Consider the following 15,785-nt stretch of genomic DNA (forward strand, 5'->3'; position numbering starts at 1 on the left):
TACTGGATTCGACGGTTCTCCCTCCGGCTACCAACCCTCTTCAGCCTTGAGGTTCATCAACTGCCAAATGACGGTATGTCGGATTTGTTCTCTCTTCTCCAGTTCCATAAAACCCCATATTGATCTTTGATAACGTCATTCCTACATTCCTTCATGCTTTACCAGGCCTCAGAATCCCAAAATTCCCTTGCGGAGAAAAGTTATATATAGATTATAGACATTGTGTAACTAGTGTTAGATATCTTTAGGATTTATGTGAGCTGGGGCCCTCAACAAACCAAAGTCAAACAGGTTTGGGTTACAAATTAATGGTGCAGGTGCCAAAACTGCCACCTTGAGCCCTTGCACATTATCTTTTGGCGAGCCCTACTCATTGGCAGGCTCCTCCCACTCAGTGATGCCACTGTTGGGGAAAGGGTTCAGTTCGAAGTAAGACATTGTGGGTCCTAGTTCTTGTGACCCACACATCCCTAGCTTGATGCCACCATGAAGGCATACCTCAGGAACAGGAGAGCGCTTTCATATGACCATGGGCTGCCATATTTCTTGGCAATACTAGAATTATATCAGCACAATAACTTCACAATCTCTATGTCCTGTTAGAGACGCTCATAATGTACTGCCTAAGGCAGTGCTCCCCAACCAGTGGTTTAGGGGCAACATGTTGCTCACCAACCCCTTTGATGCTGCTTGAAGTGGCCTCAAAGTAGGTGCCTGTTTTTACATTCTTGGCTTGGAGGCAAGTTTTGGATGATACATTTTCACTCTAAGCCAGGGGTGGCCAATACGTCGAGTTGATCCTCCATGGATTTCTGGTGGACCGCGATCAAGCTGGGGATGCGGAAGTGCTCCGTGAATGCGTACACATGCACAACGCACTTTTGCGTCGATCCGGTCGATCGCGACTGGACCAAGTCTGGCCACCCCTGCTCTAAGCACAGCCCCCTGCAGGCTAGCAGCCCACATGGGACAACCAGATACCCAATAATTGGCATCCCCAAAGAACTTTTTTCATGCTTGTGAGGCTCAACAACACTTTACATCTGAGTTTGACTCACAAGTAAAAAAGGTTGGGATCCCTGGGAAACAAGATGGCAGCTTACCTTATGGGGTGCAGGACCATAAAGCAGCCCTATAAAGGTACTGCTCCTGCAGTAGAACTGGGCTCAGTCCCAGGCACCACTGTTTCTCAGCCTATATTCCTCACACACTCGCTGTGCCTTTATTCCTTCCTGTCATTGGGACGTGTTGCAATAAGCCCTTCATTCTGTCACGCCCTCCCTCTCTTCCTTTAAGCCACTGTCCCCAATTAAGGAGAAAAAGCAGAAGCCGGAGTCGTGATGTCCCACATGGTGATCTGCGGATCTGTTAGCCTGGCACGGGGACTCTGGGGGGGTACAGGAGCCTGGCTGGGGGTCCTCATTTGCCTCATTGCTCTCATGTGCCAGTCAATCCACATCGGCAACCTGCAGGTGGAGCTCTCCCTAATGAGAAAGAGTCAAGAGGAACCGAGGCCAGAGGTGAGTGGCTGACCTTGCACCTTGATTACTCCTCTACCTTTATTGGAGAAAACTTTAGATCCCCCCGTGTATGAATCAGGAGGGGACACCATGTCCTCCCTTATTAATTAAATGAAAAATATTCTAAAGCCTAAGATGCAAAAAATTGACACGAATGTCCATGTTTTCTTGTCCACTATGCTGCATTTTTTCCCCCAAAACTCTAGTGTTAAGGTTGCCATACACGTTAAGATCCACTCGCTTGGCGAGGTCACCAAGTGAGCGGATGTTCTCCCGATATCCCCTCCTACGCGTGGGCGATATCGGGAAAATGTAGGCTAATTCGATCGTTTGGACCTGGGGCCAAACAACTGAATTATAAAGGGAGCAATGGGAGCAGTCGGTTCGGGGACCGCATCAACAAGCCGATGCGGTCCCCGATCCGACTAAATCTTTTAACCTGCCTGATCGATATCTGGCCAATTTCAGGCCTGAGGGACCAATATCAGCAGCTACAATCGGCCCGTGTATGGGGACCTTAATAGCAGACACCTGTTGCAAAATGGCCACATCAACAGTCCTTGCCAAATGGCATCTATAATAGCAATCAGATCACCAGATAGACAGTGGTTGGGCAGGCCACTGTCCCCACACACAGGCCACCAATTCAGCAGCCAGTCCAGGCACGTATGGCCAGATGTTTATCTGGCAGCTGTTAAACTGAACTCCCAGCATGCCCTAATAGCAGAAGGATGTTTGTGGATGGTACTAGTTGTAGTGCAGCCAACAACAAGCTTGCACCACTAAGAAGGTCCATGTGGAATATATAGTTTAAGAGTTGATACAGTGAGGATTAATAGGATGGGACATCCACTCACGACCATATGATCCTTTACTACAGTGGTTCCTCATGTTGTGGTGACCCCCCAACCATAAAACGATTCCAAAACCGTCGGAAATATGTATTTTCCCATGGTCTTAGGTGACCCCTGTGAAAGGGTCGTTCGACCCCTCAAAGGGGTCCCGACCCACAGGTTGAGAACCGCTGCTTTACTATATCATGTGAGGCCACTGTGTAGCAATGGAAGAGTTATATTATACAGGGCCCTAATCTTGTGGAATCAGATGACGGTGTGCAAAACATGCAATAAATGCCTGGCTGAACAGTACAGTCGCACAAGAGCTGAGTCACACACCGCACCTTCCCGCTGGGTCTCTTTATCAGACTCATTAGGCGCTCACCATCCTCATGGTTATGTGTTAAAGAAACAGTCCCATGTGATAAACAGGCACTCAACTGTAATGAGATGGTTAATGGAGTTTGGGTATTACTGGGCTGAGCCTTCACACATCTCATCATTCCCATAGGTGAAGAAGCACCACAATACAAAAGAAGAAGGCCTGGCAATCTGTCTCAGACAGAAAAGAGACCTCACGGGAGCCAGAAGGCCAAGACATCACGGTGAGGTGAAGCAGAAGGGGTTGGTGAGAATTGGGTGGGAGATACTACTTTAGAGATCATTCTAGCTTACAGCACCCTTTCTTTTCTCTTGTAACGCAGGACTAGTCATAATTTGGTGGGGTAGAGTCACTACTCCCAACAGGCATGTGATTCATGGTGGGGCTGTATTATTATTCCCACTAGAGTACATGCTCTTGGTGGGGCTGTATTATTATTCCCACTAGAGTACATGCTCTTGGTGGGGCTGTATTATTATTCCCACTAGAGTACATGCTCTTGGTGGGGCTGTATTATTATTCCCACTAGAGTACACGCTCTTGGTGGGGCAATATTAAATTTCTTTCCATCATTCTCATGAGATGGTTATGACTCCCACCAGGGGGAGAATATTGACAGGGCTGTGAATTTATATTCACCGGGTGAATATTGTTGGTGGGGCTGGAATATTACAGTACCAGGCATATCCTCTTCGTGGCATTGCAACATGACTTCCACCAGACAAATGTTCTTGGGGGGACTGCAACAATACTTTCACATACCCTCTTGGCAGGACAGTAACATTACTTCCACCAACAGTACCCTCTTGGCAGGACAGTAACATTACTTCCACCAGGTGTATCTTCTTGGTGGGAATGCAACCAAAGCGCAGGACTGGGCAAAATAATGTTTTAGTGCTCCAGAAGGTACAGTCTGAGTTTTTTCTTAAAGAGAGTGGGTGAGTTTTCCCTATGGAGGGATTCAGAGATGGAGTTCCAGAGGGAAGGTAGCGAGATAGAAAGGGTTAAGCCGAGAGCGCGCAGTGGGTGTGGATGGTGTAAAGAGACGGAGGCTCTGAGAGGAGCGGAGGAGATGACCAGGAACGTGCAGGGAGACCAGTGAGGGAATGTAGTGAGGAGCAGGGAGACCAGTGAGGGAATGTAGTGAGGAGCAGGGAGACCAGTGAGGGAATGTAGTGAGGAGCAGGGAGACCAGTGAGGGAATGTAGTGAGGAGCAGGGAGACCAGTGAGGGAATGTAGTGAGGAGCAGGGAGACCAGTGTGGGAATGTAGTGAGGAGCAGGGAGACCAGTGAAGAAATGTAGTGAGGAGCAGGGAGACCAGTGAGGGAATGTAGTGAGGAGCAGGGAGACCAGTGAGGGAATGTAGTGAGGAGCAGGGAGACCAGTGAGGGAATGTAGTGAGGAGCACAGAGACCAGTGAGGGAATGTAGTGAGGAGCAGGGAGACCAGTGAGGGAATGTAGTGAGGAGCAGGGAGACCAGTGAGGGAATGTAGTGAGGAGCAGGGAGACTAGTGAGGGAATGTAGTGAGGAGCAGGGAGACCAGTGAGGGAATGTAGTGAGGAGCAGGGAGACCAGTGAAGAAATGTAGTGAGGAGCAGGGAGACCAGTAAGGGAATGTAGTGAGGAGCGGGGAGACCAGTGAGGGAATGTAGTGAGGAGCAGGGAGACCAGTGAGGCAATGTAGTGAGGAGCAGGGAGACCAGTGAAGAAATGTAGTGAGGAGCAGGGAGACCAGTGAGGGAATGTAGTGAGGAGCAGGGAGACCAGTGAAGAAATGTAGTGAGGAGCAGAGGAGGGAAGGGCTTTGAATGTCAGCAGAAGGATTCTGTAAGCTCCTTTGCTTAACAGGCAGCCATGCTAGTGAGCTTAATTGAGGCTGAGCAGGTTCCCTCTTAGGAGAGAGCAGGAGAATCCTGGCAGCAGAGTTTAAAATTGATTGCAGGGGAGAGAGGTGGGAGTCTGGGAGGCCGGTTAGTAGGAGATTGCAGTAATCTAAGCGGGAAAGGATAAGGCCATGTATTAGTGTTTTAGCTGTTACTTGTGAAAGGGGCGTATCTTGGCAATATTGCGGAGGAAAAAAGGCAGGTTTTGGCAGTGTTATTAATATGGTTAGAGAAGGAGAGAGACTGGTCAAAGATAACCCCAAGGCAGCGTGCAGAATTTACAGGGTTGATGATCATGCCATCAATAGTAATGGTGAAAGTAGGAGAAGGGCCAGGTTTGGGCAGGAAGACCATGAGCTCTGTTTTTTTGGTGGGAATGCAACATTACTTCCGCTAGGTGTATCTTCTTGGTGGTATATTTACTTGGTAGTAGAGCAATATTACTTTGATCAGGCTTACTGTCTTACTTGCCAAGACTGGAACATTACCCCCACTAGACGTATCTTCTTGGTAGGAGTGCAACATTACTTCCACCAGATGTATACTCTAGGCAGGACTGCAACATTGCCCACCAAACACTTCTTCTTGGTGAAGCTGCAGTACTGGTCATGTGCACCGTGTGAAGTCAGTCCCTTGGACCCATTTGGGTGGGTTTGTTTCCTCCCACTAGGCGGGGCTGTGACATAACATTACACACCAACTGACACTAAAATACTTCCTTCTGTGCTTCTAGGAAACCGTTCATATGTTCACCTGGTGCCTGATCATTTCTTTACCAATGGTAAGAATTCCAATCCATACCTCACCCCTGTCCCTCTAGTGTGGTGCCCTTTGGGAGTTCTAGACTCTTCTCCTTTGACCTCTCTAAAGAACCAGCAGCAATTATCATTCTGGGTTCCATGCTGTCTTCTTCACTAAGCAATCAGGATAACTTGATGTTGAATGGTGGGAAGGAACCAAGTGCTACAAGAGAAATTACTTTTGCAGCGTACCAGTGGTTAGGAAGGTCTCTTCTGGATGTGAGGGAATGCCAACGTCCTGGCAAACAGACTGGGCACAGTTATGCAAAGGTTCCTATTGTTCTATTCCGAGCATAGAATGAAGCAACAATTTGACATTTCAACATTTTTTCTCAAGTGTTTTGTTTTGACCAGATTGCTTAATTGTCTATTAATCCATTTCTGGGCAGGTTCTACCCACTCCGATACATCAACTCCAACGCCAGTTCCTCCCTTGTCCATTAATCCCAGAGACATAGGTGCGCTTACTTCAGGAAAATGGCAAATAGGGACGGAACCCTGCAGAACCTGAATTAGAACGCAGTGGGGCTTTTAATAACATAGGTGCCAAATAGTAGGGATGCACCGAACCCAGGATTCAGTTCGGGATTCAGCCAAGATTCAGCCTTTATCGTCAGATTTGGCCGTATCCATGCATCTGGCGTTCACCGAATCCACACCCTTACAATCATGTGACTTTTTGTCAAATAAAATATATTTTTCCTTAACCCTTCCTTATTCTAATTTGCACAAGCACAATTCGGTTCAGTATTTACAGAGGATTTGGGGTTCGTCCGGATCCTAAAATAATGGAATCGGTGCATCCCTAGTGCTAAACGGCACCAGTGCTGTTGCCTGTAGCAACCAATCAGATAACAGGTAATTTCTGGCCACACAAAAACAGCCTTCTGGGGGTATAAGTATGGGCGACTATTAAAAAAATATATTGCAAGGTTAATAGATTGCTTGTAATGCAGCGGTTCTCAACCTGGGGGTCGGGACCCCTTTACGACCCTTTCTCAGGGTGATGGTCTTAGGAACCGAGACACCGCTCCTCTATGGTTGGGGGTCCCCACAACACGAGGAACTGTATTAAAGGGTCACGGCATTAGGGAGGTTGGGAACCCCTGTTCTAATGGGTCGCTGCACCAAGATAATTTGGTGTAAATGAGTTTCTCCTGATAGAATCTACTGTCCCTTTCTTACGATTAACTTCCCCTTGTATCTTCCCCCCTCAAAAAAGTTCCCTAAACTTCCTGCGTTCTCTCCCCCGCCCTTTGTCTTTCAGACGCCCTGGATGCCACTCTCGTCTCCTGGAAAGTGTCTATGAAGGAAGGGCGAGCATTTCAGGTTCAAGGTGTTAATGTGACAGTGAGGAATTCTGGGATATATTCAGTATACAGCCAGGTATATCATTCCTATGTGTATCTCTCACTCTGTCCCTCTCTCTCTATAAGATACACAGCTATCTCTCACTCTATCCCTCTCTCTCTATAAGATACACAGCTATCTCTCACTCTGTCCCTCTCTCTCTCTATAAGATACACAGCTATCTCTCACTCTATCCCTCTCTCTATAAGATACACAGCTATCTCTCACTCTATCCCTCTCTCTATAAGATACACAGCTATCTCTCACTCTATCCCTCTCTCTCTATAAGATACACAGCTATCTCTCACTCTGTCCCTCTCTCTCTATAAGATACACAGCTATCTCTCACTCTGTCCCTCTCTCTCTCTATAAGATACACAGCTATCTCTCACTCTGTCCCTCTCTCTCTATAAGATACACAGCTATCTCTCACTCTGTCCCTCTCTCTCTATAAGATACACAGCTATCTCTCACTCTGTCCCTCTCTCTCTATAAGATACACAGCTATCTCTCACTCTGTCCCTCTCTCTCTATAAGATACACAGCTATCTCTCACTCTGTCCCTCTCTCTCTATAAGATACACAGCTATCTCTCACTCTATCCCTCTCTCTCTATAAGATACACAGCTATCTCTCACTCTGTCCCTCTCTCTCTATAAGATACACAGCTATCTCTCACTCTGTCCCTCTCTCTCTATAAGATACACAGCTATCTCTCACTCTGTCCCTCTCTCTCTATAAGATACACAGCTATCTCTCACTCTGTCCCTCTCTCTCTCTATAAGATACACAGCTATCTCTCACTCTGTCCCTCTCTCTCTCTATAAGATACACAGCTATCTCTCACTCTATCCCTCTCTCTATAAGATACACAGCTATCTCTCACTCTGTCCCTCTCTCTCTATAAGATACACAGCTATCTCTCACTCTGTCCCTCTCTCTCTATAAGATACACAGCTATCTCTCACTCTGTCCCTCTCTCTCTATAAGATACACAGCTATCTCTCACTCTGTCCCTCTCTCTCTATAAGATACACAGCTATCTCTCACTCTGTCCCTCTCTCTCTATAAGATACACAGCTATCTCTCACTCTGTCCCTCTCTCTCTATAAGATACACAGCTATCTCTCACTCTGTCCCTCTCTCTCTATAAGATACACAGCTATCTCTCACTCTGTCCCTCTCTCTATAAGATACACAACTATCTCTCACTCTGTCCCTCTCTCTCTCTATAAGATACACAGCTATCTCTCACTCTGTCCCTCTCTCTATAAGATACACAACTATCTCTCACTCTGTCCCCTCTCTCTCTATAAGATACACAGCTATCTCTCACTCTGTCCCCTCTCTCTCTCTATGATATATGAGCTGTCTCCCAGAATGATCCATGTGTATAGAGAAACAGTCTCTTATTATTCCCACTCAGGTTCTGTACAACGATTCCAGGTTCACGATGGGACACTTGATAACACGTAAGCTAGAAGGGCTCTCAGGAGGAGAGAAGGTGCTGCTACGCTGTGTGCAGAGCATGCCGCCCAATGAGAGCATGGCGTATAACACCTGTTACAGTGCCGGTGAGACATCCACAATCCTTTGCTGCTCTTCAAAAAGTTATAATATAAAACAGTCATTTACTTTTGGTGAGTTAATCTGTACTATGCATTAACCGATGGCAACCAAACAGGTTGGTCAATCCCCACTTAGTACCTAATATAAAAATGATGTTTCTAGCCATAATTTTACCCCAAATGTCACCCTAATTAAACTATCTCCCTTAACTCTTACATTAACCATAAGAACCCACAGATCGGTTGAGTTGCCCGCAATAGATCCCTGTTATCGTGGGCATCAAACCTCTCCGAAAAGGCTTTCCACCGGCAACAATAGAAGTTTCTGGTGCATCACTTCCGTAATCTGAAGTCTTGTGACGTTTCCTCCTGCAGCAACAGATAGACTTCTATCGTAGGCGACTCAACCGTTCCATGGGTTCTTGCCCTTAATCGTCTTCAGGATAGGACTCCCTTGGAAGGGTCAACCCCACAGTTTGGGAATTATTGTTCTCCTACTCAGATGGTCAGGTCACCATTTGGTTTAGAGCCCTTAGCCCAGTGGTGGGCAAACTGCGGCCTCGCGAGCCACAAGTGGCTCTTTAGCCCCTTGAATTTGGCACTCTCAGGTGCCCGCTCGCATGTACAGTGCGATCGCATTTTCGTTGCCCGTAGCAAAAATCAGCAGGAGGGGGTGGTCTTTGGGCTATGGGAGACGCGCCGCAGGCGGGGGGCGGGATACGCAGTGCAGGGGAGGCTCGCTTGTTTCATGCACAAGTGAGCCAATGACAGTCTGCAAAAAATGTGGGTCTCAAAAGAAATTTCAATCGCTGTTTTGTTGATATTTGGCTTAGTTGACTAATAAGTTTGCCCACCACTGCCTTAGCCAATGGTGATATTCTATTGGTCTACATCAGTGGTTCTCAACCTGGGGGTCGGGACCCCTTTGGGGGTCGAATTACCCTTTCACAGGGGTCGCCTAAGACCATGGGAAAACACATATTTCCGATGGGCTTAGGAATAATTTTATGGTTGGGGGTCACCACAACATGAGGAACTGTATTAAAGGGTCGCGGCATTAGGAAGGTTGAGAACCACTGGTCTACATAGTTTTACTCCATTAGCCAATAAATCTGTGATTACTGAACACTTACGCCTGGTCTCCTTCCTCCCCACCAGGAGTTTTCCAACTGCAAAAAGGGGATTCCATTAGCCTCGTTATACCTAGATCAAATGCCAATCTGGATGCCAGGGGTGAAGCCACGTTCCTTGGTCTTGTCAGGCTTTAAACAGTATTAAGTGTCTGGCACTCCGACTGTCCTTGTATCTTTCCCTAACAAAAGATTAAGGAGATCTCTGCAAGCAGCTCTCATCGCAGTGGTCGCTTCTTTGTGTACTGATGCCAAAAGCCGATCCATTAGAACCCGGGCAGTAGCAAAATCACAGAACTGTCCAACAAGAGAACTTATATCTATTACGTGTACCATTTTCGATAGTATTGCCTGCAGCTCCTATTACAAAGGCAGTACCACAGCGAGATCTGGAATGGCATGTTGCTTTGCATCCGTAGCGGTACAGTCGAGAAACAGTCGAGAAACAGTCGAGAAGGATGGAGATGGACAGTGAAACTTCGGCACTATGTTGGAAGATGAAAGTAACAGCTCTGTCGAGACTATACTTCTCTGGGACTTGGTTCAGACTACTCCGATATCTACAACCACAAATCGTTAGTGCCTAAGCAATCCAATGGGATAAGGAGGGTAGCAAATGGCGCAATAATGTGCAAGGAACACAGCTGGCTGATAAAGGTGTGGCAAGGAAAGGATTTAAAGCACATTATATGGAATTTTATGGAGGAGATATTTATAGAATGAATCTATTTTTGTTCCAGATCACCAACTTGGCCAAATCTTGAACCGAATCTGAACTGAATTTGCGCGTACGCACTAAAACGTAAGCAAATGGAAATAAAGAACTGTGCATTGCATCGTCCAGTGGTCTATAGTCATGTGTTTCTATTGGTTCAGATTCAGCCCAAGCAGACACACTGTTAGATAAATCCAAATCCTGCCCAAAAAAAAAAGGGCTTGGATTCGTCCAAAATCACAAGCCGAACCCAGGGTTCCATGCGTCCCTCCTTTCCTACAAATGTTAAGCAGAACAAACTGGGAGGCTATTCTCCGAAAACCACGATCAAGTAGCCACGTCTGTACTACTGCTCCACATACAGGGGTGGCCTGACTTTTGGTGGTTACGATCGACCGGATCGACGCGGAATGCAGAAGTGTGGCGTGAATGCGTACGCGACGCAACATACATACGCATTCACATCGCACTTCCACATCCCCGGCTTGATCTCAGTCCACCAGAAATCCATGGGGGAACGACTGGTGGACCGCAATCGGCGTATTGGCCACCCCTGACCTACAACATTTGGGTAAACCTGTGCGATACTAATCAGTACTACACATAATATTTAAGGCCCAGCAATGAGTGGTAGGTACACTTACATGCCCTGATAGTTGCCAACTTGCTGGTTTGTCTGATTTATTATATTGAGGAGGAGATGCCACGTTGCTAAACATGCAACCAAATCAGTGTATTAGGGATAGGAGGGCCGGCAGTTTAATCATCTTTAGGATAGGGCATGGTGGGAGCGCAGGAAGCCCAGACAGCAGCCGCATTGCCTACACAAGCCCTGTATTGTAACCACTCTTTTACCACCCCTGCTTTGCCAGGACATTCCACAGACCCTTGAACCTTTTAGGCACAAAATGTAGAGCAGGGGTGGCCAATACATCGATCGCGGTCCACAAGTCGATCCCCCGTGGATTTCTGGTGGACCGCGATCAATCTGGGGATGCGGAAGTGCTGCGTCAATGCATACCTATGATGCGACGCGTATATACGCATTCATGCCGCACTTCTGCATTGCGCGGTCGTCAGTCGATCGCGAAGGTAAAAAGTCTGCCCACCCCTGATGTAGAGTCTGCATTCCCTGACACTTAATAGTAGGGATGTACCAAATCCACTTTTTTGGATTTGGCCGAACCCCCAAACCCTTTGTAAAGGATTCCGCCGAACCCCCAAACCCTTTGTAAAGGATTCCGCCGAACCCCCAAACCCTTTGTAAAGGATTCCGCCGAACCCCCAAACCCTTTGTAAAGGATTCCGCTGAACCCCCAAACCCTTTGTAAAGGATTCCGCCGAACCCCCAAACCCTTTGTAAAGGATTCCGCCGAGCCCCCAAACCCTTTGTAAAGGATTCCGCCGAACCCCCAAACCCTTTGTAAAGGATTCCGCCGAACCCCCAAACCCTTTGTAAAGGATTCCGCCGAACCCCCAAACCCTTTGTAAAGGATTCCGCCGAACCCCCAAACCCTTTGTAAAGGATTCCGCCGAACCCCCAAACCCTTTGTAAAGGATTCCGCCGAACCCCCAAACCCTTTGTAAAGGATTCCGCCGAGCCCCCAAACCCTTTGTAAAGGATTCCGCCGAACCCCCAAACCCTTTGTAAAGGATTCCGCCGAACCCCCAAACCCTTTGTAAAGGATTCCGCCGAACCCCCAAACCCTTTGTAAAGGATTCCGCCGAACCCCCAAACCCTTTGTAAAGGATTCCGCCGAACCCCCAAACCCTTTGTAAAGGATTCCGCCGAGCCCCCAAACCCTTTGTAAAGGATTCCGCCGAACCCCCAAACCCTTTTAAAGGATTCCGCCGAACCCCCAAACCCTTTGTAAAGGATTCCGCTGAACCCCCAAACCCTTTGTAAAGGATTCCGCCGAACCCCCAAACCCTTTGTAAAGGATTCCGCCGAACCCCCAAACCCTTTGTAAAGGATTCCGCCGAACCGAATCCTGATTAGCGTATGCTAAGGGTTGGAAGGGTTAAATCTGGAAAAAAAATGGAAAGAATTTTCAACTTCAGTGTTTATGTGACAAAAAGGGATTCGGTTAAGCCAGAGGCATGGATTTGGCCGAATCTTGACCGAAACCCGAACTGAATCCTGGATTCGGTGCATCCCTACTTAAAAGATGTCTTATAGGTAGGGATTCTGGCAAGATTCGGCCTTTTCAGCAGAATTCAGATTCGGCCAAATCCATGCCTCTGGCCTAACCGAATCCCAATCCAAAAAAATCACATGACTTTTTGTAAACTTGTCACAAAAAACTGAATCAGTGAACAGCCTCTTTGAAATCTTTAAACAACTGCCCCTCCGGCTGTTCAAAGGTTAATAGTAAGGTTGCAGCTTCCACTTTTGACCACCTCCTCGCCCCCCCGCTCCTTTGGGCTGTTGGCTACTGAGCACGCTCACATCACAGCTCAGTTTACTAAACACACCCGCTCCAATGAAGAGATTGCTGGTTCCCATAGATACTCTACTGTAGTTACTGTATCTGCTGCTATTTTTTCTCCTAATACCCTCTCCTGAGCTCAGCTTAACCAGTCAGTCCAAACAGGACCATACACGTAGCAATAACGATCTGTCGTGCGACCATTGGTTGCAGGAAAGATTGTTCCAACCCATCACTGACATTCAGGGCTGAATCATCAGATATGGAGATAGAAACAATAGAAATTCTACCTCCACCTGATTCAGCCCCGAACGTAGATTTTGCTTGGGCGCCTTCAATGGCGTCTGATCAAAATCTTTTAACCTGGGCGATCGACGAGACGACCGATATCCACAGCCTTTTGCGACATCGCTCGCCTCTTCGAGCCGCCATACACACACCGAATATCGTCAGGGGCGCTTCTGCCATTAGGCGAGTTGAGAAACTCGCCTCAGGCGGCAGAAGCGCCCCAGTTACCAGGGGCGGCAAAAAGCCGCTCCTGGTAACTTTAAGAGCCGAATTTCTGGTTCGGCTCTTGCGCAATTGCGCTCTCTGCACTAGCGATCTCTCCGCCCCCGGACCCGCTCCTGCGCTCAGAAGTGCTGGGGAGCAGGGGGGGGGGGGGGGGCGGCATCCAGGAGCCACCTCAGGCGGCGATATGTCCAGAATCGCCCCTGAATATCGTACGATAATACCCGTGCCTATATGGCTGGCTTAAGCCTGCATTCTCGAGTGCATGAACTTTACACTGAATAAGGGCACATGTACTGTCTGCAGATGTAACTGACATCGATGTCAGAAGGAAAATGGCCGCCAGGTGAAAGCTGCCAAGGGAGGCGATGCATATAGTCTAAATGATGCACGTTGGGTGGGGAGGATGTACCCAACTTATATACATGGTATGAAAATTTAGGGTTTACATTAGGGATGCACTGAACCCACTTTTTTGGGTTCAGATCAGATCTATGGGGAGCGCCAACAAAAGGGCCATTTTGAAAGATAATGAAACCAGCACCATATATCATTCATCACTGCCTACATGTTTGGGGGAGGAAGGTTGTTTCACTATATGTGAATACCGAATTCGGTTCCGGATTCGGGCCGAATCCAGCCTATTTTTGATGGATTTGGTTTCGGTCAAATCCACTCAAAATGTGCTGAAAAAGCCACCGTCGCCTTATACTTGAGTTGGGTGCCATGGGTCCCTCCAGACCCTCTGTCCTTTGGGTGCAAATTAGGCCCCCCGCAACCAGACCCTCCAGTGCCCTGGCCGCTCCCAAATTCATCTCCCATCCTCACCTGTCCCATTCTGCACTACACATTGCACTTTATATTCTATATAAACTATATATAGTTTTGAAGGATTTTAACCCTTTGTGTTTTAGCTTGGTTGCTGATTGAGCCTAGGGGGTAGTACTCTTATGGTATCATTGTCGATACAATATTCTTTTTGTTGACCGTCTTCTCCACTTACAGAGCTAGTTCACTGTTTTTCTTTCAAATATTTATAATCATTTACCCCACTGATGCCCCAATTAATGTAATTGTATTGGTATTTATTTGATTATTGAAACTTAGCAGTAGCGGCTGCATTTCCCACCCTAGGCTTATACTCGAGTCAATAAGTATTTCCAGTTTTCTTAGGTGAAATTAGGTACCTCGGCTTATATTCGGATCGGCCTATACTCCTGTAGGGACCCATAGGTATTAGAGTTTCTATCACTGTTGCTGGGCAAAGTCCCATGTATCTAGTTCACTATACCTTATGCCTTATTGGCTTAGTTAGGATGACCACTCCCCTTGCGGACTGATAAAGTGTCTAGCAAGGAGGGGTGGCTTCCTCTTTGGCTGCCTTCTGACTCTCAGGGAACAACTCCATTGAGCCTGGGATCAGACTTGGCCCCAGTAAAGCCACCTGCCCTAGAGTAGCCCCTTGGTGCTCTAGTGAAGTCGGGGACAGGGCCCCGTGAATGAGGAGAAGTTAGGAGGAGAAGTTAGTGGTAGGATAGATCCTGTTATAGCACACTTTAGATAGTGTGAGATAGTCAGGGCTATCTAGTAAGAGCAGTATTGGCTCCACCATAGGAGAAAGTAAGGGTTCAGCATACCCCGGCTCTGTTTGCCTTGCTGTAGGGACCGCAGTTCAGACACAGGTATCAGGCAGTATCTCCCCCTGATCCACCGTTGGCTGTAATGATCTGGTCCAGTAAAGGGTGATCATCCTTAGGGTTTCTGCTTGTTCCACATCTGCCTCCTTTGTGGTGCTACTCTGCTTGTGCCTGTTACAACTGCCACTAAACGCTGTGGTAACTACCTCAACTATTGTGAGTATAACCCTGCTTCAACCTTGTCTGTGACAATAAACGTTCTACAGTTATTCAGCAAAGAACCTTCTGGCGTCCTATTTACTACGACTACACTACACAGCATCAGGGAGTTGTAGTTCAACAACATCCTCATCTCTAAATTAGCTCCTATAGGCCATCTCCCACTTAGCGGAGGCCCATCCTGGGAAAGGGGGATCGCATGTAACACACTATATACTAGCCTGGATTAACCCCTAACCGGCCAAACAGGTGTTACACCCCTTATACGGCTGAATTCCTGTCACAACTCACTAAAACGTGTGTATTATAATGAATGTACTGTTGGCAGATATGACGATATTAGCAGTCGCTACATGCCAAGCTGAATTCCCTATTAATAACATTGGAATGAAGCACCACTGTATGGAGCAGCCAGACCCTAGTCCCTGTATAGCTGCACTCTTGCCTTTGGCCTATACCTATACAGGGCCATGGAAGCAATGCATTTATTTGTCAGTAGGGGAATGCTAGTTACAATGCAGACCTGCAGCTGCGCAGTTCTCTCTAGCCAGGCTAAACTCTATCATCATTTTTTTTAGATTCAGGCACAAAACCTAGAAGCATCTCTATTGGCTGGGAGGTTTCCCGCCCCTCGTATTTATATATCCAATTACCTCACGCGTAGTCCTTCCCCTCGTTTTCTATTGGCTCATCTGTCTCTTCCTCCCACCTACTCCTGTGCTGTGATAGTTATGGCGGAAGTACGTCATTTTTATGCGTCGCTTGCTTCATGGCTCATGTCAGGGACCGGGTACGGCGCATT

At 47.4% G+C, this 15,785-nt stretch overlaps 1 protein-coding gene across 1 annotated transcript; it reads left to right on the forward strand.

Annotated features, from left to right (window-relative positions):
- Positions 1-40: 40 nt before the first annotated feature.
- Positions 41-10,314, forward strand: LOC101730941 (TNF superfamily member 13). Its single transcript, XM_018089853.2, has 8 exons — positions 41-73; positions 1,297-1,520; positions 2,868-2,961; positions 5,359-5,406; positions 6,693-6,811; positions 8,202-8,349; positions 9,502-9,645; positions 9,686-10,314. The coding sequence occupies exons 2-7, from the start codon at positions 1,341-1,343 to the stop codon at positions 9,609-9,611; spliced, it is 699 nt and encodes a 232-aa protein (XP_017945342.2). The 5' UTR covers positions 41-73; positions 1,297-1,340; the 3' UTR covers positions 9,612-9,645; positions 9,686-10,314.
- The last annotated feature ends 5,471 nt before the right edge of the window (positions 10,315-15,785 follow it).

Source organism: Xenopus tropicalis, chromosome 3 (genome assembly GCF_000004195.4).
Source record: "Xenopus tropicalis strain Nigerian chromosome 3, UCB_Xtro_10.0, whole genome shotgun sequence".
NCBI lineage: Eukaryota > Metazoa > Chordata > Amphibia > Anura > Pipidae > Xenopus > Xenopus tropicalis.